Raw genomic sequence first — 19,453 nt, forward strand, 5'->3', positions numbered from 1 at the left:
AGTAGCTACTCTAACAGAATCACGCCCACAATTAACCGAATCCGGAATTGTTTTCAAACTAAACATAGAGCCAGTGGGCAGCATTTTTATATACAAGCACAAAACCTACTCCTTATTTACAGTTCTATGACCCAGGACCTGTCCTTTTTGGAAAGAAGATTGGAGGGGAGAGAAAGCACAGCAAAGTACACAAACACACTCAAAAATCATATTTTTGCTGCTTGCTTCTTGCATCTTCTTCTTGCATCTTCTGTGTGCGTGTATCAAACCGGCAAGCCCCCGGACCGGCATACAGGCCATTCCTGCTCTTCAGGGCTAAATAAACTTACAATTCCTCTCGTCCCTAGCACACAATAATAAAAATACACAAAAACTGTGTTTATTGTATTCTGCCAGCAGGGCAAACCCTATGTGGTCCGACTGCGTGACATTCATGCCACTCAAAACAAGTGGCCCGAAGATGCAAGGTGAATTTGCAGCAAGGTGCTGCACAGTAGAGGTGTAAGGCCACAAAACCTGTGGTCCATCAGCGTAATGTGCAGCAAAGTGTTTGTGGCAGCAAGGTGCTGCACAGGTGCAGCAAAGTTATGACAAAAGAAAATGATACGGCAGCAAAGTGCCATGCTGTTCAGCTGCACAGATGTAGCAAAGTGCAGCAGGGATGCGGCACAGTCGATGGTGCTGCACAGCTCCACCTCCAAAATGGTCCTGGGGTGGGGCGAGAAACAAAGCACGAACAGCAAAGCGGAAAGGGCACAAAGGTACACAGCAAAACAAGGCAATGCAGCATGAGGGGCGCGGAAGAGCGAGCAGAGCAAGGTCGTCCCTAACCGTCCGTACCCCCCAACGTCGGCTTACACTACCCTGGCCATTTTTGGTATTTACAAATTCAAATTCGTCTCTACGTCTTGTCTCCCATATCCCCCTCTATCTCCAAGTTCGTCTCCCAATCCCTCCCAGGAAGGAAGGAATGGAAAAACCACAATGTCTCATCACGTCATGATGCGTCTTACTCACTCAACAGTTCACTTGGTCCTGGTGCGGAGCTTCGTCCTCCTTGGTGAATGGCTGTGGATGGCACAAAGGGAATTCCTTATTTCCTAACTACACTAACTGACATTAACTCTTTTAATCTACCCGGGGTTGTACCCTGCCAATCGGCCTCTTTAAACTATGTGGTTCTAAAAACCGAATTCCCATTGCCCACCTGTGATGCCATCAGAATTTGGGTCTCACTCCCCAATTTTTCTTACTGTACCCTTGCACAATTTCGGGGCTGGGTCATGTGGCTCCACTAGCAGGTCCAACTACCTGCGCACCTCCGCCACTGAAGTCGCCACCCGAGCTTACCTGCTCCTGAGACTACCTAAACTCGGGAAGGCCCCTCCTGGCTCTTTACCCCTTTGATGCCCTCTTTGGCATTGGGCTACCCGGGTCCTTCCTTTGGATCCTCGGGCCCCACTCAACAATTCACAACTACTCTGACTGGCTCCCAGAACCTACCTGCGGCCTCCCCTGGCCGACAAACTACCAGTGGCGGAGTGCCCCAATAACCATACGCACCAATTAAGCCACACGCCCAGCCATGTCACTGACTCATGCACCCACCAAAGCACCACTTGCCACTACCTGCACCACAGGTGTCAATATCCAAACAATTTACCGAAGACCACGACCTGACTTTAAACTACCCACCCCGGGTATTCGTGAATGGGTCCATCTCCCCCCATTCACTCCTTCACACCATGCATTCCACACATTTTATTCCACACCAAGCATTCCACACCAAATATCCTCACACACCATATTCGCACACCTTTTATCTCCCACACTACTTTCCTCGCACACCTTTTGTGCTCACTCCTCAAACCGATTCCATTTATTCTCAAACAATTCCTCACACACACAGCATCATCTATCTCGCTGCTTTTCCCCTAAAACTCGTGCTTCCCCGTCATCCCATTAAACTATGCACTTCCTCCGTCATTAACAACCATCTAATTTCTCTACGTCCCCACTACAATACAAATGTCACTACTTAAATCTCATGTCCTCTACTGTCATCTAATTCCCTATCAATTATCCTAGCCCTCCCTCGGCTAGCTTCGGTGCCCCATGGAGGTAACCATCGCTGGCCCTCCATATGCCTAACACTGCCATCCCCCTAATCTAATGCTCATGAGCCCGGAGTGAGGAATGGTAAAACTACCATTCCCCCACGTAGGGTACACTATTGCCATTCGTCCACTGCACATGAGCCTCTCCAAGTGGGAATACATCGCCATTATGGCTCGACCTTGAGAAGCCGAGCGATCCGTGCGGGTGGTTGGTCTACTGTAGGTTGGGTCCGTCCGGCATTTTCGATCCAGGGAAGGAGGCATGGATGGGCCGAGGTTCAGGGCCCAATCTCTGCGCAGGGCCTCGCGGTCCCACGCACGATGGCCCAACCGCCAACGGTCGGAGCACTGCACCCGCCAGGGGGCGCGGCTCCGAACTCTCCTACCTCCCCTTGAACCTTGCCGATCGCCTTTCCCGCCACGGTGCGGCACCAACCATACAGGGCAGGGTCCGGCACGAATCATGCACGTCGGTCCTTGTGACACGGCCGTGGCATCGATCCCCGCCGGTCCCTGCCGCACCCAACTCACCGAGGGCTCAAGTCGGCTATCCGTCGCGCTAAACGCTACCCCAGTCTGTGTCGATGCTTGAGCCGCGTTCTCACCACACGCGACCCATTCCACACTCGCACACCGCGGCGCTCCCATACACTCCATACATTCTGTTACAGCACTCTCCTGTGTACACTCTTCTCTTACACACTCAGGTGCACACCACCCAGGCGCACTCATGCCCCTCACACAACCCGTTACACACTTTTCTGTTACGTACTCAACGCCCACAGGCGTGCACTCTCCTGGTACACACCCGATCCTCACACCTTTTTCTCCACACACTCGGGTGTGCACTCCTTCACACACTCTGTAACACACTCTCCTGTTACACACTCCGTAACACACACTTCTCCGACACACTCCGGCGCACACTTTCCTCGCTCGCACTCACGCTTTGGTGCACACTTTTCTTGCACACACGCACCAGTCGCCCTCGCACACCGCACAATGGACCTTCCACGACCGCCCGGGTTTCGTCCATGTCCCAAGCGCGCCAAAAACCTTTTCGCGCCAAACACATTCCTACTCACCTTGGAGACCTTCTTCTCCGGCAGCAGCACCTGCAAACTTTCCATTTGGTTAGCAAGCCCGACATCACGGTGCAAACACAGACTGAGTACATTCCATTCCTTTGTCCCGCGATTTATTTTCTAACTCTACCGTCTCTTCGGCCCCAATTTCAATCATTTCTTTTATTTCTTCGACGACCGCCGGCACGCATAAAATTTTCCTGTCCAATTCGGCGGCCGTCGGATCTTTTACACCCCGAGTCGCGATTTCTATACTCGGTCAATTTAGCTGCGCTCTGCCCAAGCTCGCTCCCCACGCGTTCCTCGCACCGCGTTACCTCGCACCGCGTTACCTCGTTGCGTACCAATGCGACCTCCTCGCTCAGCCCACGCCCAATGTCCTCCCCTATTTTTTTTATTAACTCCCCTCAGGTGTCCATTCTTTCATTAATTTTGGCCATGTCATTATTTATCCCCCAAAGTTCGTCTGTTTGGGCATCCATTATTTCTTTCATTTCCTTGGTTAACTTGTCCCCCTCTTCTTTTATGTCTTCCTTAAACTTGACCATAAAGGCCCTCATTTGTGCCATAAATAGGCCCCAGTCCGCTGGCACCACGGGCTCGGCTCTCGCCACCACGTGCGACGTGCCGCCATTTTTTTTGCCAGCTACCGCCCCCTCATCAATTCTTCCTTCATCTACCAGCTCCTCATGTGGGTCCTGGGTCATTAATTTTTCATTTTCTACTCCCACCGGCATTCGACCGTCTTGGCTAGCCATTAAACGAATTTAAAATTTTGAATTTGAAAAAGTAAATTTTGGTCGCTCATAATTTGGAGCCAATCCATCCAAAAAAAAAATTGGTTAGGGTTCCAAATCCCACTCCCGGACACCAAATGTTGCTGCCAATATGTAAATTAGGTGTCCAAAATTTTGATGTCCAAAAATTTTGTCCAGGGTTCCAAATCCCCACTCCTGATGACCAAATGTTACGGTTCTCTGTTGCCCTTCTTCCCCTTACCAAGGGGGGATTAATCCCCTTGTTCTTTCTGGGCATGGCGGAACCGAGACACTTGAAACGCCTCTTCCGCGCAAAACGCAAGGTAGGGTTTCGGGACCAAGTCTCGCTCGTACCTAAATCCCTGCGCCGCAACGGAAGCGAGGAAGCAAGCCTCACACGAGCCACGTGTGATCTGGGTACACCGAGCGGATTGAGTACCACGTGGTCCGTGCAGTTTTAGGTAGTGGAACCCGATTCGAGCGGTTCTATTCGTACCACGCTTAGCCAATGAGGAAATCACAGGAACGATCGAATGGCAAAGGAATAACACAGGTTTAATTATTATTCCCACACGTATGTACAATGATCGGGACGCAGAGACACAGAGCAGCACTTAAACAGTCTTATCTTACCACCCAGACTCGGGCCCGTCACACTCACACAGGGAATTGCAGGCAGTTTGATGCTCCGCCCAGACGCGTCGACGTGGTCGTCCAGGAACGGCCCGTTTGGCTCTCCACGGTCCCAGCACGTCCCGCTAAGATGGCAAGCAGGCGGTGGAAGGGCCCTCGTAGCGCATCTCCCGAACAAAAGGCAGCCGATGAGGTAGAATGGAAAATGCGCGTCTCTCAGCTGGCGGTTACACAGCCGTTATCACTCGCGTTACTTAATGCATTGTACGCGGCTCGGCCTCCAGCTCAACTGAGCGTCACTTTATAATAGCGCGTATTCCGGTTCACGCGCGTTTTCCTCCACTCGCGTATCTCTCAATTCCTGCTCGTTAACGAGTCCTCTCATCAGTCCTTCAGTTCATCAGCCAGCCAGTCCCGCGCTAGTCCTCCAGTTCAGTGCACGCGAGTCCTCCTGGGGGCTTTGCACGATGGGTTATATAGATACACCCCGAACCTTCTTGAACCCTCTCAAACCTTCCAACCACGCCCTGTGATGCAGTGCTGCCGCCACAACCTCTGAGCCCTGGTTGGCGGCTCGTGCTTACTGTCAGCTCCTCTGCCGCCCTCATTCGGCCCCGCCCCGACCCTCCTACGCCTGCCTCGTGTTAATTCGCCCAAAATGAATGAAAGTCAGCGCAAAGGGGCACGAGGCTAGGGAGGCGGGATAGTCAGTAGAAGTAGGACCTATTCTCCTTACTCTACTCAACGCAGAACTAACATAGGAAAAGGACTAAGCTCACAAATACTAAGAAATAAAGACACTATCGCAAGGCTACATGTTGCTTGTGTGACTAACTCTGAGGGGGAAATTTTAACCTTTATTATACTGACTGTACAAACTCAAAACCACAACAATATATATATATATATATATATATATATATATATATATATATATATATATATATATATATATATATATATATAAGTACAATATATAAGTTCAAAACACACCTGTTCACAAGTGTGCCGCACTGACTGGGTCCTCAGTCGGGGTCCTCAGCATCATCCCATTTCGGCCCTTCAACCTCGATACTGTCAGCTATGGTGGGCCAGCAGGGGCACATACACATCCACATGCAGCAACTGCACCTGGATGCGTACACACCCCCACCCCCAGCCAGTGTGAACAACAACAACAACACCTCCACATCCAGAATCCACAGCACCAAACAAACATGGTGGAACACTCAAACACCCACCTTTATACCCTTCACCACTCACCAAACAAAACACACCAGATCATTCATACACACACATACACACACATACACACCCATACACCCCCATACACCCCCATACACACCCATACACACCCATACACACACAACACAAACCAACCAACCACCTCCCCTTACATCATACACCACTCAACACACAAAAGCACACACTCAAGCAAAAATTAATTCATGCAAGAACACACACCCTCACCCACTCACTCATATACACAAAATAAGAAATAATAATGATAACAAAAAAAACAAAAAAAACTTCTTCCATATTGTTGCGGTTTTGAGAATAAAGGATGATCCCCCTCGTAGGTAGACACACCACAACATGAAGCCACACGATAGTTCAGTTATTTCTTAGTAAATGTAAGGTAGTCCTTTCCTGTGTTAGTTTTGCGTCGAGCAGGCCCGTGAATAGGGCGGTCGTTTGGGCTGGAAATGCCACGTGGTAGGCCTTCAACAAGTCTGGCAAGGCCGAAGGGACGAGCTGCAGGGGGAGTGGCCGGTAAGCAACGAGCCGCCAATCAGGGCTCGAGGGGAGTGAATTACCATGGTGGCAGGAGGCGGGGCGTGGAACATTCAGGTAAGATCGGGGAGGTGCCATAAAAGGCCCTGCCCCGAGCCCATTAGGCAGAGTTCGTGGAGGAGAGTGATAAAGTCAGAGTTCCCATGCTGTTCCATCCCCATGACCTCCTCCTTTTGCAACCGCTCCTCCATCTCTTCCAACTCTGCTCTTGCATTCCACTTCCGACTTCCCTTCTTCTCTGGGAGAGCATTCTTTACCACTGCATCACTTGAATCCCGCAACATCATAAACTCCCGCACCCTCACAACCTTAAACTCCTCAGTTAATGATGTCAAGGGAAACTGGAGTTTTCCACCCTGAACATAAAAGGCAATGCTCGTCAAACAGCATGGCACTCCCAACCACCTCCTCACAAACCCGCTCACCACAACCTCCATCCTCTCTACATGCCCAATTGCAATATCATACATCATCAATGGCCACAATACTCGTGGCATCAACCCAAACTTCAAACACCATACCTTCAACTTACCTGGCAAACCACATCCATCAATCCTCTTCAAACCTCTCAAAAGCTTGTTTCTTATCTCCTCCACTCTTCCCACATCATTCAACTCCACTGTATACCATCTTCCCAAACTCTTCACAGGGGCCTCTACCAATGATGGAACCACCTCCCCTCCCAGCTCAAACCTGTGCATGTTATCCACCACTCCTCGTCTCACGACCACACTCCTCGACTTTCTTGCTTTAAATCCCATTCTTGCCCACCGCATCAACCTTTCCAGTCGTCCCAGTACCTCTACTGCTGCATCAGCAGACTGTTGGACAACTGTCAAGTCATCCATGAAAGCAAACATTGCTGGCAACCTCTGACCAGGGGCAAGCTCCACTTCTTTCCCATGTCCACTCACCGCACGTATCAACAACTCCATAACCAGCACAAACAAAATCGGGGAGATGGTACATCCCATCGGGATCCCCACTTCCAACTTCTGCCACTCTGTTACATAGGACTGTGTCGCAAACCGAATCCAAAACAGATCATAAAATGCCATCAAAAAATCCCTAAATCTCCGTAGCACCCAAAATAAATCCATGGCATACCTGATCAAGGCATGCGGCACTGACCCATATGCATTCTCCAAATCCAGCCATAACACCACCACATCCTTCCTTTGCCTCTTTGCCTCCTGTAACACTTGTGTGTGTGTGTGTGTGTGTGTGTGTGTGTGTATATATATATATATATATATATATATATATATATATATATATATATATATATATATATATATATATATATATATATATATATATATATATACACACTTTTTTTTTTTTTGGTTTTTTTTTTATACACATGCGTATATATATATATATACATGTGTATATATATATATATACATATACGTGTATATATATATATATATATATATATATATATATATACACGTGTATATATATATATATATATATATATATATATATACGTGTATATATATATATATATATATATATATATATATATATATATATATATATATATATATATATATATATATATAATAGTATCTGTAATCTGGTTCTCCAACCTAATGAGCGGACAACATGACGTCATCGCCATGCATGTCCGCATTGCCTGCAAAGCTCCAGAGGAACCATCTAGCAGTGCGTCATTACGGTTTATAAATTCAGATACTGTCACAAGTGCATGCAAAACTCACAGTTACCGACCTGGTTTCGCCCTTGTTGGGGCTTCATCATCAGGGCAACGCAGTGAGGTTTCCATACGCTTGTAACTCTGTGAACCTTTCGGTTTTTATATCAGTCACTATGCGACCTTCATATCATCAGTGGAGAACCGCCAGCAAGGTGTCCCATACAGCTGCTGCTGCACCTTGCTGGGAGCGATAAGCACCGCCTGCCACACGGTAACGTTATCTCTGGTATCCACTCATCATATGGAGTCGACCTGGTTGCGGTTGGGAGTTACTAATAATGGTATCTGTAATCTGGTTCTCCAACCTAATGAGCGGACAACATGACGTCATCGCCATGCATCGCCATGCTCCTCTGGAGCTTTGCAGGCAATGCGGACATGCATGGCGATGACGTCATGTTGTCCGCTCATTAGGTTGGAGAACCAGATTACAGATACCATTATGTTTGCCACTCTGTCAAAGCGCCTTTGGGCTTCTGGAAAAGCGCTATACAAAATAAATGAATTATTATTATTATTATTATTATTAGTAACTCCCAACCGCAACCAGGTCGACTCCATATGATGAGTGGATACCATAGATAACGTTACCGTGTGGCAGGCGGTGCTTATCGCTCCCAGCAAGGTGCAGCAGCAGCTGTATGGGACACCTTGCTGGCGGTTCTCCACTGATGATATGAAGGTCGCATAGTGACTGATATGTATGTATATATATATATATATATATATATATATATATATATATATATAGATAGATAGATAGATAGATAGATAGATAGATAGATAGATAGATAGATATATATATATATATATATATATATATATATATATATATATAGATAGATAGATAGATAGATAGATAGATAGATAGATAGATAGATAGATATATATATATATATATATATATATATATATATAGATAGATAGATAGATATATATATATACACATATAGATATACATATACAGTGAAACCTTGACTTACGAGTTTAATTCGTTCTGTGACCGAGCTCATAACTCAATTTGCTCGTTTCTCAAATTAAATTTCCCCATTAAAATGCATTGAAATGCTATTAATCCGTTCCAGCCCCCAAAAACCACACCAATTTTTTTTTAAATATACAGTATATATAAAAAATATCTCGCGCTTTATATTTCACCTGTATGCAGCATACAAGTTGGCAGGATGGCCTGGACTGGAGGTACGCACACTTGACTCTAAACTGTCCAGCCTGGGTTTGAATCCCGACCCAGCTATAACCTGTCATGGGTGAATCACAGGCAGGGTGATTCATCAATGTGTGTACCGCTAAACTGGGCGCCCCGTTTGCGTCCCATTAGTTGTTGGATGTTAAGGATCTCACCGTGTTTTCCACAAAGAGAAGGCGAGCTATCGCCGGCACTCTGAACAAGTTGTGGCCTGGCATGCTCTTCTCCTCTGCCGTTATATACGTCCTCCTCGGCATCTTTTTCCAGAAGAGCCCTGTCTCGTCACAGTTGAAGATTTGCTGGGGGATGTATCGTTCGGCTTCTATCAGTTCGGCAAAAGTTATAATAAAATCTTCAGCTGCCTTCACATCCGCCTCACCAAGTCGACAACACGCACACCTCGCTCATGTTTTTCGAAGATTGCGTGTTTTATATCCAAGCACATCATCCTCTTCTTCTTCTCAGTACGGCCCTTGGCACTCAATTTCTTAGGACCCATGGTTAAAACTAAGAAATTTTCCAAAATAACCAAAATGCGAAAACAAAGCAGCAGCGATATACGGCAGGGATGCTTGCACGGCAAGATAACCACGTGACCGGAACCCACTTGGTGGCGGGTGGCGTAAGCTCGTAACTCAGATCTCGGCTCGCATCTCAAAGCAATAAACCGCCCGAGCGACGGCTCGTATCTCGGAAAACTCGTAAGTTGGTGCACTCGTAAGTCAAGGTTTCACTGTATATATATTATATATATATATATATATATATTGACCGGTAGTGTATATATATATATATATATATATATATATATATATATATATATATATATATATATATTGACCGGTAGTGTATATATATATATATATATATATATATATATATATATATATATATATATATATATATATATATATATATATACACTACCGGTCAAAAGTTTAGAACACCTCAATTTTCCAGTTTATATTGAAATTTAAGCAATTCAAGTCCAGTGAATAACCTGAAATGGTACAAAGGTAAGCAGTAAACTGCTTGAGGATAAAAAAAAAAGTTTAGGTTAGCAAGAACGGGAAAATAATGTAAATTGCACAGTTATATTGTAAAAAAAAAAAAAAGGCCTTCTTCAGGGAACAAGTAATGGGTTAACAACTTACAGCTGTTCTGCAGCAATGTAAGTAAATTAAGCCTTGAAAGTTGATGCAAACAATTCCTGCAGGTGTGCCAGCCTCTGCTGATCACTTGATTACAAACCCCCTGTCTGTATAAAAGCAGTATTGGAACCGACTGTTATTACACCCTCTGAAGCATTATTTGGACAATATTGCACTGCAGGAAGTAGTATGTTGGAAACTGGAGGAAACTCTGACAGGAAGAGGTCTGACAGACCCAAAGCCACACCAGAATCAGAAGACAAGTTTCTGAGAGTCAACAGCTTGCGTGATAGGCGGCCCACAGGACAACAGCTTCAAGCACAGCTTAACACTGGTCGAAGTAAGCAAGTCTCAGTTTCAACTGTGAATAGAGACTTCGAGCTGCAGGTTTGACAGGTCGAGTGGCAGTAAGAAAGCCATTGCTAAGATGGCAAAATAAGAAAAAGAGGCTTGCCTGGGCCATGAAGCAACGCCAGTGGACTACTGAAGACTGGAAGAAGGTCTTATGGACCGATGAATCAAAATTTGAAATCTATGGTTCATCACGCAGGGTTTTTGTACGCCATCGAGTAGGCGAAAGGATGATTCCTCAGTGTGTGACACCAACTGTCAAACATGGAGGAGGAAGCGTGATGGTCTGGGGCTCTTTTGCTGGATCCAAAGTCGGCGACTTGCACAGAGTGACTGGCACCCTGAACCAAAAGAGCTACCACAGCATTTTGCAGCGCCATGCAATACCCTCTGGTATACGCCTAGTTGGTCAGGGGTTCGACCTACAACAAGATAATGACCCTGAACACACCTCCAGGCTATGCCAAAAACACCTTTGAGGAAAACAACAAGACGGTCGACTTCAAATCATGGAATGGCCAGCACAGTCTCCAGACTTAAACCCCATCGAGCTGGTTTGGGATGAACTGGACAGAAGGGTGGAAGCAAAGCAACCTTCAAGTGCAACACATTTGTGGGAACTTCTGCAATAGTGTTGGGAAGAACTTCCCGAACAATATTTGATATCCATTGTAGAAAGAATGCCACGAGTGTGTTCGGCGGTTATATCTGCAAAAGGTGGCTACTTTGCTGAGTCAAAAATTTTAAATTAAATTTTGTCAAACAATATGATTCCATGATTTCTTTTTTATCTCCAATTGTTTATTTGTTCTATGCTTAATTTCAAAGTACATTGAGACATTAAACTGCGTAAATTTCAATGAAAACTGGAAAAATTGAGGTGTTCTAAAACTTTTGACCGGTAGTGTATATATATTACATTCAAAGAAATTTAAGAGAATAACTCAGACTCTGAGTACTGAATCTCAACCATCATGAACACAGACTCTGAGTTGACTCAAGTATTGCTTTTGTGATGGAAAGACATACATATCTCTCCTTTGCAGTCCTATGTACTAATTTGGGGATAAGGTCTGTGAGAGCTTTATTGTACAAAGACAATTATCTTTTAGTTCATTTAGTTTTAGTTCAAATCAATGAATGATTTTAGTCCAGAGAAGATGACGGTTTAATCAGGGATCTCTCATCCCCCGATCTAAACCCTCCCCATTCCCTACTCCCTAATCAGTAATTCCTCGAACCCCAATCTACCCCTCCCCAATCCCTTATCAGAATCCCTCGTCCCCCGATCTCCTCCTTCCTGCCCCCTCCCACTGTGAGGACTCAATCAAATCTTCTCCCATTGTCTTCCCAATTGCTATAAATGAAGCCAAAGAAGTGCGATCGAAGAATTATACTCGTGTCGACCCGGGGTCCTTGTGCTGTGTGAGTTGGTTATACCATGCATTGCTGTTGTAACAGAATGAGTATTTTTCCCAGTGTTATTCAATTTTACAAGTATGCAATGAGTGAACATGACTTGGTTTATGTGCACAAATTGTTCCAAGAACAATATGGTGCCCAACGTGGGGCCACTTCAGACAGGGATTAAGACCGACTCCTCTCTGGCCTTGGCCCCCCCCCCCCCCCCCCCAGCTCAGCTCTCTCTGGGCTCTGTCCCGCAAATATTCCTACAGGTCGCACAAGATCTGCCTGCAACCCTCTTATGGTTAAACTGCCAAAATCAAGACTCTCTGCTCACCTTCACTCCTTCATTCCTCTTTTCTCCCGCCTCTGGAACAAACTCCCTCACTCTCTTCAATCCCACTCCACCCTCCAGGTCTTTAAAACAGCTGTTCACCACCATCTCTTCTCTTCCCCCATCCAAAACCTTGATCTTTTCTACCCACACCAATCTCACCCCAATTCCACTTTTTTGAAATACCAACTTCTGTCCTGGAAGTCCTTGGTGTCCTTGTGTTTTATACTTCAAAACCTTGCCACGCCTCCTCCCCCCAAGCCCTCTCCGTCCCACACATCTCCCTGCTCTCAAATGTTGTGTGCTCTCAAGTGTTTGTGTGCTTCCCCTCCTCTCCCCATCTTGTCTTCCGCTCCCTCTTTTTATATATTTTGTTTGTCTGGTTGATTTGCTTGTGAAGTAAATGTCAGCTCTTTCACGAGCCTCGATTCAGTATACAAAAAAAAAAAAGAAAAAAAAAAAAAGACCTGTACCAGGCTAGGTGATTCCAGAGTTCTGATGTTGAGGTGGAATGATGGAGTCTCACCTGCTGGTAGACGGAGTTCTTCTTAGCCTCTGTTGAACGTGGCTCCGGAAAATGCAAATATTTAATATCACTGTTGTTGTGTGTATATATTATATGTGTTGATGTTCCAGTGTTTCATGATGTTATTGAATAGGTCATTGAAGAGGTCACTGTAGAGAGTTGGGGATGAAGGGAACTCCCAGGCACTGATAATGCAAAACCCTGTTGTCCAATAGGTGTTGAAAAGATACAGCTGGACAAATCACAAGAGACGACCTTCTAATATTTTACCCACAGCCTTGAGCGGTCCCAGAAAATGTGTCCTGATAGTTGAAATCTTGTAGGTATACTTACGGTGAGGTCCTGGAGCACACATGCCGAGTAGACGCTGGGGTGGTATGTAGTTTAAAAGCTGGTCAGTCTGCTCGAGAGAGAAATTTATTTCTCGCCCCCCAAACACTATATCTCGCTCCCCAAACATATATATAACATATACATATGATATAGAGATATAGAAATTTATTTACGAGAGAGAAAGCGTAAATTGTAAAGAGTGTTTAAAAAATATTAAAAAACCCTTCACAAATGTCATACAACAATTTTGTGTGTGCACCACAAACTGGGGTATGGCTTTGTGAATTAAAATATCAAATAAGTAAGGTCTGAATGTATCTAGTTTGATAGAGTGATAAATTGAAAAAAATTGTCTATTTCAGATGCAAGGAGATTGAATAAATTATTCAGTAAAATCTGGATGGGTTTGAGAAAATAAAATATCGAGAGATATAAAGATTTTCCATCATTAAGCTACTGGTTGTGAAATTGATATTTCAGAAAAACATCGTAAAAGATTAAGCAGGGGGGAACAAAGCGCAATGTCTTTTGTAAAAGTCTGCATAACGTTATCTGCTGGTTGTAAGCGCGAGGTCTATTTTTAACATTGGCCCTCACTGCAACGTAAGGAATAATCTAACTATTTGATGTTAATTAAAGGGCTGTCACACATGGTTGGCTATAACGAGCGATGGTCAACAAACGAGTGCGTTATAACAGAGAACGGCGCTCATTAGAGAGCTTACCTCCGCCTGGTTGGCCGTATCACTCAATGGTGAAGAATCACTTTTAAAATTTCTCCAAGCTGGATCCAGATCCGGATCCGAATCCGAATCCGGATCTTCACCAAATCACTTAAAAACTAATTATTCTCGAATCAATCTCGAGATCATTACCAAAATCGAATCGATTGATCTTTGTTGAGCACCAAGTCTATTCACCGAGTTTCGTCAAAATCCATCAACAAGTTTTTGAGATAGCCTCCTCGCTATCGTTTTTGGCCTTGTCTCCCAAATGGTGAAAAATAAAAACAAACAAAAAAAATATTATATTGGCCGGATCCGAATACGGATCTTCACCAAATTATAATCGTTTCATTCTTGTCACATACGCTACTCCCCTGTTAAATTTCGTCCAAATTCATCCATAACTTATGAGATATTTTGATCCACAAACGAACAGATAAACGGGGTATGAAGACTTAAAGAAAGAAAGGATTATCTCGGAGTCCCCCTCCCCCCCCCCCCCCCCCCCCCCCCGATGCTTCTCGAAAGGAAATATGCACAGAAGCTTACTGGCTTTGACCAACCTCATGCTTTTGGTACCACCAGGTTGCTTCATTTAAGACTTCCACTGCTGTGCTTACATCTTCCTGATGGCTGTACAACATAACAAGAGCAGAAACCTAAAGGAGAGAAGGAGAGAGAAAGACAGACTGGGGTGACAGGGAGATTGAAGGGGTGCAAGAAGGGGAATATATGCAGAGAGTTAGAGGAAGGGGAGGAGGGGAGAGAGACAGAGAGGAGGAGGGGATTGAGAGGAGGCGGAGAGGAAGGGAGGGGAGGAGGGGAGTGACGGAGGTGGGGGGGGGGGGAGGGAGAAGGAGAGAAACTGAGGGAGGGGAGGTGGGAAGAGAGACAGAGAGGGTGGGAAGAGGGGAAAGAGATGGAGGGAGAGAGTGGGGGAAAGATGAGGGGAGGGAACGGAGGAAAGAGATGGAGGGAGAGGGAATGAAAGACAGGGGGGGGGGGGAGGAGAAAAAGGGAGGGAGTGGGAAGGAGAAGGGGTTGGGGAGGGTGGGGGAAGAGAGATTGAGAGAGAGGAGAGGAGGGAAGAGAGGGAGAGGAGGGGAGGGAAGAGAGGGAGGGAAGAGAGGGAAAAACAGGGGAGGGAGTGGTGGAAGGAGATGGAGGGAGTGGTGGGGGAAAGGAGACGGAGGGAGTGTTTGAGGAAAGGAGACAGAGGGAGTGGTGGCGGAAAGGAGACGGAGGGAGTGGTGGAGGAAAGGAGATGGAGGGAGGAGAGGAAAGGAGACGGAGGGAGAGAGTGGGAAGAAAATGGTTGAAGGGGAAGAGATGGGGGGAGGGGAAAGATGAGGTATGGGTGAAAAAGATGAGTGAGAGGGAGGAGGAAGGCGACGGGGGGAGGAGAAGGAAGGAGACAAAGGGAGAGGGGAAAGAAGGCGATGGGGGGAGGGGAAAGAGACAGAGGGAGGCAAAAGAGATGGAGGGAAGAGGAAGCGATGGAAGGAAGGACAAAGAGAGAGGGAAGAGACAGAGAGAAAGGGAGGGAAGAGACAGAGAGAGCGTGAGAAGAAAAAAAGAGGGTGGGAAGAGACAGGAAGAGGATGGAAAGAAACAGAGAGAGGGTGGGATGAGATGGGGAGAGAGAGAGAGAGTGGGGTGAAATGGGGGAGGAGGGCGAGGTGGGTTGATGTGCAATGCATGTGCTCATACACTGATTTGTGTGTGATGGTTCTTCCACAAGCCTTGGTAAAATAAATAAATAAGTAAACATGTCCAAAACTAGGTGTTGCTCAGATCCTTCATTTACATTCAGTTGCTAGTCATTTATTTATTAATACAAACCATTCCAGGACAAAACTTCCAATGATCTATACTTCTCAGTATCTCGGTGCCTGCTGACAAATGTCCTACAAGAAAAAACAAAAACAAAACATTATTATCGATATAATTTAAACATTGCTATTTAAAGTATGCTGTATTACATCAGTATACTTATAAAGCACAGTGTTTAGAACAGTTCTCACTGAGCACCTTTGCACCTAACCCCCACCTCCGTTGCCAAAACCCTGCCTTCAATGTCGATGGGGAGACATCTTAAGCCCAGCCAGCAATATTGAACATATCTGCATTGTATTGGTCTGCACAGCCGGGGTTGGAAACTAAGTGCCGTGCAATGGCAGAAGAAGACGAAGAAATGGTCGACGGTCCTTGAACGTTCATGCATGCTCGTACCGGTTGAGTCCTCACTACCAAGTTCTTTCCAGGTGGACATGCTGTTTGATACGATCAGCCAACCTTTGGGTTGTACGGCCCACGTACCGAGCTTCACATCGGCACTTAAACTCATAGATAACATTGCTAATTTGTGAGGTGGGCAGCACATCCTTGTTGACTGACGTGAGCAGACGGCGAGAGGCGAAGATTACTCGAGGTTGCACATCCAGGTAGGTGTTTGATACCGCATGTTTCATTTGTTCTTCAAACCTTCGCGATGATTGTCCTTTCCATGGGATCCTGATATACGTACACCGGACATTTGCCAGGACCGATCTTGCGTTCCTTTGTTGTGTTGAGAAACTAGTGCATATATCCCTTGATTATATACTGCAGGTAACCATTGTCACCGAGTATATTCATGATTTTGTCCATTTCAGCAGGTAGATTACAAGGTGAGCAAATCCTCCAAGCTCTGTTCACAAGGATGTTGATCAAGGCAATTTTGTATATCTTGGAGCTGTAGGAATCCCAGTGAGTATACCTGCCCAGTGAAGGTAGGCTTCCGGTAGATGGATGTAATGAAACCACGTGCGGATCTTTCAACCAACACATCCAATGTTGGGAAAGTGTTTGAAGATTCCAGATCCATGGTGAACTTCAGCGCTGGATGGAGAGTGTTGAGCTGCGTCAATAAGTTATCACATGCCATCCGAGTTTCATGCCTGAGTCTCAGATGACATGTGATAACTTCTTGACATAAGTTTGATTTGAGTCTCATGTCTGAATCTCAGATGGCATGTGATAACTTCTTGGCATTGCAAGGGAATTGTTTTTTTTGGTTTTTTTTGTATACAAGATCTAGGCTCGTGTAAGAGCTAACATTAATCACAAAAAAAACAAACGGACACAAAAACACACAACAAAGGGAGCGGGAGACAAGATGAGGAGAGAGAGAGGGAAGCACACAAGTACAACAGTAGAGAACAGGGACAACGGAAGATCTGTGGGAGGGAGAGGGCTTGGGGAAAGGAGCAGGGGAAGGGAGGGATGGGAGAAGTAAAAACAAATGGACACTGCTAGGACTTATTTAATAATAATAATAATACATTTATTTTATATAGCGCTTTTCAAGAAGCCCAAAGGCGCTTTGACATAGTACAAAAAAACAAGTGCAAAAAGACAAAAATAAATAGGTAAATAATCAAAGCAAAAGGAAGGAGAAGGAGAAGAGATAGTCAGGGGTTAAATGCTGTGGGTTAAATGTTGAATGCAGTGTTGAATAGGTGGGTCTTGAGTGATGTTTTGAATGTGGTGAGTGAGGAGGAGTCTCTGATGGTGTGAGGTAGTGAGTTCCAGAGGGTGGGAACAGCGATGGAGAAGGCCCTGTCCCCCCAGGATCTGAATTTGGTCCGGATGGGGGGGGGTCAGGAGGTCGTTACCAGCAGAGCGGAGGTTGCGGGTGGGAGTGTGTCTGGAGAGGAGGTCAGTCAGGTAGGATGGGGCCAGGTTATGGAGGGCTTTGTAGGTCAAGAGGAGGATTTTGTACTGGATTCTCTGGGGGATGGGGAGCCAGTGAAGCTTGTAAAGGACGGGGGTGATGTGGTCACGGGTCCGGGAATGGGTGAGTAGACGGGCAGCGGAGTTCTGAATGTATTGGAGTTTATTGGTGATTATTGAGGGTGAACCATAGAGGAGGCTGTTGCAGTAGTCCAGAGGGAGGTGATGAAGGCGTGGATGAGGGTTTCTGCAGCCGTGGAGGAGAGGGATGGACGGCGATGGGCGATGTTTTTCAGGTGAAAGAAGGCTGTCTTTGTGATGTGTTTAGTGTATTTGTCGAAGGAGAGGGTTTGGTCAAAGATGATGCCAAGATTCCGGATGTGAGGGGAGGTGGATACTGGGAAACCGTCGATGTTGAGAGCAAAGTTATGGGTGGATTTGGTGAGCGTTTTTGGGCCAATGATGATTATTTCAGATTTATATATTTATTATTTATTGATTGATTTTTGTATGCAAGATCGAGGCTCGAGAAAGAGCTAACATTAATCACACGAAAAGTCAAACCGGCACATAAAACATCTAACAAGGGGAGCGGTAGACAAGATGGGGAGAGAGGGGGAAGGACACAAACACAACATTTGAGAGCAGGGATATCGAGAGATCTGTGGGAGGGAGAGGGCTTGGGAGGAGGTGGGAGAGGTATAAAAAACGTATGGACACTGCAAGGATTTCCAGGAAAGAAGTTGGAATTTCAAAAAAGTGGATCTGGGGTGAATTAGCGGGGGTAGAAAAGATCAAGGTTTTGGATGGGGGAAGATAAAAGATGGTGGTGAACAGCTGGTTTAAAGACCTGGAGGGAGGAGTGGGATTGAAGGGAGTTTGTTCCAGAGGTGGGAGACAAGAGGAGTGAAAGAGTGAAGGTGAGCAGAGAGCCTAGATTTTGGCAGTTTAACCATAAGAGGGTTGCTGGCAGATCTTGTGCGACCTGTAGGAATATTTGGGGGACAGAGCCCAGAGAGAGCTGGGGGAGCAAGGCCGGAAAGGAGTCGGTAGAAGACAGAAAGACCACCAACCTGCCTGCGGTGAGTGAGTTAAAGGCCCTCGGAGTTAGCTTCATCGCGGGAGATTCCAATGATTCTGAAAGCTTTGGTTTCCACAGCGTGAAGTTGAGCTAGGTGTGAGGCAGGAGTACCGGCCCAGAGGGGAGAACAGTATTCCATTGAGCTGCGGATGAAAGCCTTGTATGTGGTGAGGGGCTCGCTCAAGTGTGCCAAGGAACGACTTCACACGACGGAGGATGCCAAGTCGGCGACTGGCTTTGGAGGCCAGCTTGGAAATGTCATTTTCCCAAGAAAGATCATGGCAGATAGTGAGACCCTAAAAGCTTGAGTGACAGAACTTCCTGGAGAGGATTGTTGAGAAAGTATATGGGAGGGTTGTCCAGACGGTCTTTTTGGAGAGACCAAGTAAGAGTGTGAGATTTGTCAGGATTGAAAGACATGTTCCACTTGTTTGACCAGTCTGTGATTTTGTCCAGGTCTGCAGAGAGCGAGGAGGCTGCAGACTGCCGATCTGAGGGATGAGGTATGGAGCGGCAA

The 19,453-nt window shown here is 45.9% G+C and overlaps 1 protein-coding gene across 2 annotated transcripts in view; it reads right to left on the reverse strand.

The window, feature by feature from the left end:
* Window positions 1-19,453, reverse strand: part of SRP72 (signal recognition particle 72) — a 229,400-nt gene that overhangs the window by 76,537 nt on the left and 133,410 nt on the right. For both annotated transcript variants that reach the window (XM_068131523.2, XM_078786825.1), the window contains 2 exons: window positions 15,984-16,048; window positions 14,705-14,800 (listed from right to left, as the gene is read on the reverse strand). In XM_068131523.2, the coding sequence (XP_067987624.2) occupies window positions 14,705-14,800; window positions 15,984-16,048 (161 nt within the window). The remainder of the gene's footprint in view (window positions 1-14,704; window positions 14,801-15,983; window positions 16,049-19,453) is intronic.

Source organism: Myxine glutinosa, chromosome 11 (genome assembly GCF_964187855.1).
Source record: "Myxine glutinosa chromosome 11, kmMyxGlut1.1, whole genome shotgun sequence".
NCBI classification, from domain to species: Eukaryota; Metazoa; Chordata; class Myxini; order Myxiniformes; family Myxinidae; genus Myxine; species Myxine glutinosa.